The sequence below is a fragment of the Bacillus rossius genome, chromosome 6 (assembly GCF_032445375.1).
Source record: "Bacillus rossius redtenbacheri isolate Brsri chromosome 6, Brsri_v3, whole genome shotgun sequence".
In the NCBI taxonomy this organism is placed as follows: domain Eukaryota; kingdom Metazoa; phylum Arthropoda; class Insecta; order Phasmatodea; family Bacillidae; genus Bacillus; species Bacillus rossius.
In genome coordinates this window covers 11,298,244-11,304,614 of record NC_086334.1, presented here as the reverse complement: position 1 = coordinate 11,304,614, position 6,371 = coordinate 11,298,244, and the positions used below count along the sequence as shown (strand labels likewise).

General features: G+C 42.0%; 1 protein-coding gene across 1 annotated transcript; it reads right to left on the bottom strand.

The window, feature by feature from the left end:
• Positions 1-3,466: 3,466 nt before the first annotated feature.
• On the bottom strand, positions 3,467-5,940 carry LOC134533499 (G-protein coupled receptor dmsr-1-like). Its single transcript, XM_063371021.1, has 2 exons — positions 3,972-5,940; positions 3,467-3,533 (listed from the first exon to the last, which is right to left on the bottom strand). Exon 1 carries the CDS (start codon positions 5,918-5,920, stop codon positions 4,871-4,873), a length of 1,050 nt encoding a protein of 349 aa, XP_063227091.1. The 5' UTR covers positions 5,921-5,940; the 3' UTR covers positions 3,467-3,533; positions 3,972-4,870.
• Positions 5,941-6,371: the final 431 nt, after the last annotated feature.

The following is a 6,371-nucleotide window of genomic DNA, read 5'->3' as shown; positions in this document are numbered from 1 at the left end:
AATTATCTAAAGATTAACAAATTCCATTTTCGAGGGAAAAAATCCCACCAAATATTCAAAAACTTGAAAATCATAATGCCTCAAAATGTGTTTGCTTTAAATTACGAAAATTTCCTACTGAAGCTAAATTACTCCCCCCCCCCCCCCCCCTCCTTCCCCAAAAAAATGTTATTTAATCCTATGTATGATATCATAATCTAGGGAATTATGGGTGGTCACATTTGCCATTTTAAATTCCGCAATCTTGAATTCTGGATATTATATTTTATAAATTTTCCACAGTTTTGTTTTCTATAACATTCCGCCATATTGAATTCCACCATTTTGAATTCACTATATTGCAATTTTGTAATTATTATCCAAATATTTTAAATTTTATAAAAAAAATTTTTGATAAAAATTCAATTATTTCATGGCACTTGGAGTCCTTAATTCGAACCTGGTGTGTGCTAAAATATAACAGCGATGGATCCTCTACCTCCATGGAGGTCACCAGCAGACTGACCTCCCACCACTACTACCGAGGTACGTATTACATCAACCAGTGTGATGTTATGGCGACCATCTTTGATCCACAAATTAGTTTTTGTCTGATTGAGATAGCTGCCATCATTTTAGTTAAATTTTTACCTGCTAGAGTGCAATAGTATTTATTACCGTAACGGCATAGCATCCACAATTTTGAAGAAGGCCTCGTGGTTCAAATAGGTACTTCGTATAGGCTTGAAATTGGACATGTCTTGGATATATTGCATACTTATTATTAACAAAGAAGACCTCGTGGTTCTGAGACACTTGGCCTGTATGCTTGTGGTTGGCAATATAGTAGGCAGTCATAAGGTGCATCAAACATGTCCTTCATGGAAGGCATAATGATATCTAGTAACATATTCACTTAGTTGGACAGTTATCTTGTATAGAATCCTTGTTATTAGTCATGAAGATTATCACACTCGTCAAAATTAATAGGAAAGTGATTTTAATAATGATTTTAGGTTGAATTTCTTTTTAAATTCAACCTAGGAAGGAAGCCAGGACTGAATATAGTTCGAATCAATCATTACATTATTAGGTGCCTTTTTATAAATGATTTTTGGAATTGTTCCCAAATAGGCCTATTTGGTAAATAATTACAGATTTTTAATATACAGTAAAGTCCCTATTATCCGCGCATGCTACGAAAAAATACAGCACATATGTAAAACTGTATTTTATTACAAGTAAGCAAATTTGAACTCTACTGACGAGTGTATTGTGTGCAGTATACAGTAAAACGCCACAGGCCTTCTCGGATTTCACGCAGTAGGCTGGCATGCGTTGCTATTTTTGTCTCTGTCGCACTTTGTTTCTAGTCGTATGATTGAGCACTTTTATGTTTACATTACTGAAATGGATTGTATGTTAATTATTAAGTAAAATACTAACATTTTAGCATCATTTAAATTTGTTTTACTATTAATTGTAACTTTTACTGTACATATTTTTTTAGATTTTTAAGTTCAAATTAATGTTTCCTTTTTTGTTTCCAATTTTCGGCTGTTTTGCGGATTATCCGCGATTTTCACAATCCGCGGTGGCCCTGCCACTTAATTTCGCGGATAATCGGGAGTGTACTGTAGTAGCCAATGTAGCATCAGCATCTTACTGGAGGCTGATAATTTAGGAATTTCTGTCTATTTTATGAATATTCGTCATTTTTACTTGAATAAGTATTTTTAGGCTAAAATTGCATAATTATTTTTTGCTTCGACCAAGTATCGAACTGAGGACATGAATCCATCGGATCAATTTTTATATAAATAGGTAATTTTTGAAGAATTTAAAAAATATATTTTGGTATGAATATCCAGATGTTCAAGATGGCGGCCAAGATTACCCCCAATATTGCGGATGCTACGACGGTCTGGTAATAAAAACTACTACTATCCAGGGGGTAAAAAAGTAAGCTAACATAAAGGCAGCTATATCCAGCAGATGAAAAAAAAATATGGTGGATCCAAAATGGCTGCCATGAAGTCATACTACCTGCCTTGGTAGTAGTTTTGGGAGGTCAGTCTACTGGTGACATCAGTGGAAGGAGGATCCATTACTATTTTATTTTAGCCCTCACTAGGTTCGAATCAAGGACTCCAAGTACCATGACATATTGAGTTTTTATTAAAATTTTATCTAATTCTAATTAATTTTTTTATACATTTTGAAATATTTTTCATATTTTTTTTGGATAATAATTACGAAATTTCAATATGACAAATGTGATGACAATTCAAAATGGTGAAGCTCTCCCTGGAGTATATAATCATTTTGTGTGTATAATTTGTGATTTTAAAGACATTAACTTGTAATATAAAATTTGTAAAGCCGGGAGTTACTTAGTCTGGATAAACCGGTCGCAAGCGTAGTCAATTGACTGGTTATTGCGTGTTTCATGCATGAAGCTAGCAGGGTAGTTCTTGTTGGGTTCCAATGGTTAATTTTTGCTTTTGACTTTGATTATGCTTAGGGCCTCGTGTGGTGAAAACTTGTTGACTTTATAGTTTGTAACTCATAATTCAATATCCACTGGTTTGTAAGCAGATGTAGTAACTCTCTCTTCTAGGTACTTGTCTGCTGGTCAGGGTTTGCAATGATTGTCTCTGGCCGCGGCGATTGGACTGATTTGGGTTGTCCTCTTACACCATGAGCCAGCGGCTGAACCTAATAAATAAATAAGATATAGCAATTGTAAGTTTACTGGCATCTTCCTCGTGCTAAGATTGCTCGCTTTTAGTTTTTCCATTGTTGTAACTTAACTTTTACGTAAATGACGTGTTTTATCTTCCGTGTCAGTTTAGGAATTGTTTGTAGTTCGGTTGAACTTGTGCGTGGCGATTCAACTAGCGTTTTTATCAGACTTTTGTAATTACTGAGCATGCTTGTGCTTTATGGATTCAACTTCATTTTATGCACCTTAGTATTTACAGCGTAACATGAGCCATGTAATATCCTTGTATATATCACTATATCATTCAAGGCTATTCTTGAATGTGAATTAAACAGCATTACGTTGTGTATCTGCTTTTATAAAGCATTGTAGTAGCTACGGAAAACACATAAAATAAAATTCGCTCAGAGTAAAAATCTCAAGTTTCTTATTTTCCTTAAAACAAAATTTTTCAGATATGTAGAATCTTTTCAGTTAGTTACATTGATATGTAGTTGTATGCATTATAATTTCAGAAACATATAGATTATACACCATTACAAAAACCAGCATCATTTTCCATAAAAAAAAAAAAACATTGCGCGAGATTTAAAAAAAATATTATTATTGTTTTTGAGATTGTGATTCTCTGGTAATTGTTTTCATTATTACAAATCTTTGCCATATCAATGATTGTTTTATATTCTTCTCCGCTATAAACATTGTCGAAAGATAACATAATTAATCCCCCCCCCCTTTTTTTTTCCCCCTTCTTCACCTACTCCCACTCTCAGCGCAGCTTGCACGTCCTGGCAAGCTGTGTACTGGCCGCTCGGCAAACACGTCATGTCTGTTTCAGTTGGGGAAATCAACACCATCTAGACATAAGTTTTACAAAATGTTGGAATATATATATGTATATTTTTTAAACTGAAAAATAAATCATAGTTCTGTCTTTTTGAATTTTAATTTTAATTTTAGAGCGAGAGAGAGAGAGAGAACGCTTCAAGCATACTTTTGTTTGGTACCAGTCAAGGACTGTGATTTGCGTTGAGGAGGGGAGGGAGAGAGAGAGGAGGAGAGAGGGTTTATATTTTGCCCACAGTATTGCTATTCTGTGTATTTTAGTTCACTATTTCACGAGTGAAGATAATTGTGTGTTTTTTTATATGCTTGCTACTGCACAGGGAGTTTTTTTTTAGGCAAGTTAATGAAAAATAATTAGTTTATATAAAATTTAATTATATTTGCATTTATATTTGCATAAAAGTTACAGTAATGCGGATACTGTTTGTTTCTTTCTTGAGTTGTTTACGATCAAGTTTCTTGTAGTAAACATTATTAATTGTTGGCAACGCTGCACCAGAGGAGGTCTGAAGTGACGCATCACCAAACTATGACAATCACTAACCAGCGACGGAACTCACTGCCCGCACCCTGAGCACGCAGTACACATGCAGTGTTATAGTGACGAGAAGTGAAATCACCGACAGTATTCCACGTGGTTGTGTTTCCGGAATAAACAGATTTAGATTACTTTGACCATTTCCTCCTGAGATTTGATTTATCACATCGCACTGCCATGGTTAGGGTGAAAATTGCCGCCGTCGCGTCGTACGTAGTCCTGGTGAATGGCGCGTGTGCATCGCTTGTCGCGAAGACGTCGCACAACGGCACAGGAAGAACCACGCCGTCGTTAGATTTACGAATGCACATTTGTGATCACAACGATGAACTATCTGGCCTTCTGACTTCACCGCGGCCATCTTCAGAATCGTTCGAGCACCACAGCCCGATACACCAGCGCAAGACATAATAAATATTTTTTTCTTCAACTGTTATTTAGACAAATAAAATTCGCCTACGAAATTATGTGTGTATGTGAATGCAATTTTCGCTCCTACACCCTTTTTACTGCCCAAATTGACTAGAGATTTTTTTTTAATTGTTTGTATACTAGCCGATGTTTAGTTAGTAGACTTTACCAGTGTTCCATTTTAGAATAATTACCTCACCGTCTTCGTTGATTCGGTTGTTCTCAAAACGAAAATACGTTGTAGTGCTCCAGTGCTGTAGAAGTTTATAAGTCCGGTCTAACTGGATCGTCCTGTGCTTACGTACACTGCTTGAAGGGTGTTCCAAAAGGGCCGCAGTGTAGTTCGAGTGCTTGCAACAAGGACGGGCAGGCTACACCTGCGTCACCTGGGTGTTGGTGGCGCCGCTCGGCGGAGGAACAGCGGGCCGGCGCAGCAGCCGCGGCCGGAACACCTGCGAGAAGGTGGCGCGGAACTGCCGGCTCATGGAGCAGTACAGGATGAAGTTGACGGCCGAGTTGACGAGCGCCAGTATGTCCATGAGCTCGCCCAGCGGCACGTAGCAGCTGCTGAAGAAGGCCTCGCCCAGGAACACGCTGAGCAGGCCGAGGATGCCCTGCGGGAACTCAGTGATGAGGAAGAGCAGTAGCACGGCCAGCAGCATGCGCGTGGTGCGGTCCGTCTGGCGCTCCTTGCCCGCCAGCTGCTTGTTCCGGCCGCCCGCCAGCTGCAGCCGCCGCTTCTTGGTCTCCAGCAGCGCGCACACGAGGCGCAGGCTCAGCACCGTCAGCGCCGCGCACGGGATGATCTTGATGGCCACGCTGTACACCCAGAAGTTGAGCTGGCGCAGGCTGAGCTCGCCCAGCACGCGGCGCTCGGCCAGGGCGCTCAGCCCCACGCGGTACTGCGTGGCGCGGCCGAGCCCGCGGGCCGAGACGTCGAAGGCCAGGTACAGCGGCACGCAGAGCAAGGGACTGGCGAGGTAGGCGGCGGCGATGGCGGCGGCCGTGGTGCGCGCGCCGCACCACTCGCGGCTCCGCTGCGGGTGCACCACGGCCAGGTAGCGCCACACGGCCAGGATCACCGTCAGCCAGATGGCCACGGTGTGGCACACCTGCGCGAAGTGCGAGTGGAACAGCACGAACAGCGCCCAGCCGTAGCTCAGCCGCTGCTCCTGGGGCAGGAAGGCCTGCGCCGTGAAGGGAATGTACTCCAGCATGACGAGCAGGTCTGCCACGGCGAGGCCCGTGAGGATGGCGTTGGTGGGGGAGGACATCTCGCGGCGCGTGAGCACGGCGATGTTGAGCGAGTTGGCCACCGAGCCGAACACGCAGACCAGCAGGCTGGCGTACAGGTGCACGGGGTGGTAGGCCTCGCTCCAGAGGCGCAGACGCGCGCCGCAGTGGGCGAGGGAGTGGTTCATGACCGGGCGGAGCGCGGGGGAGCACTGGGCCACTGGCTCCGCGGCGCGCGCCAAGCCGCCCGCTTGCCCGCCGGCCGGCGCATGCGCGCTGACCCCCACCCCCACCGCCTTCCCTTCCATCTCCTCTGTTCAGGAGATGCTTCACATTTTGTTTCCCTCTACCTTGCCGTTTAAAAACGCTAATCATTGCCGACATCCTTAGGTTGCAACCGAATTAGATTACTACATTTGAAAGATCGTTATATTCCAGAAAGACAAACTTATTTTATATTTCACTCTCATTTAAAACGTTTGCCAACGTAATTTTAAACATCACAATATTTCAACCAGAAATTATTGTGAAACACTTGGTACCCTTATTAGATTTATAAAAAAAAACCGGGTTTGTCTGTAAAGTCGTTTTAAGGACGATAATTTTACGTGATGACGTCATAATAAAACATTGATGAAA

Coding starts and splice junctions, on each gene's coding strand:
- LOC134533499 (XM_063371021.1), bottom strand. CDS start 5,920: ATGAACCACTCCCTCGCCCACTGCGGCGCGCGTCTGCGCCTCTGGAGC.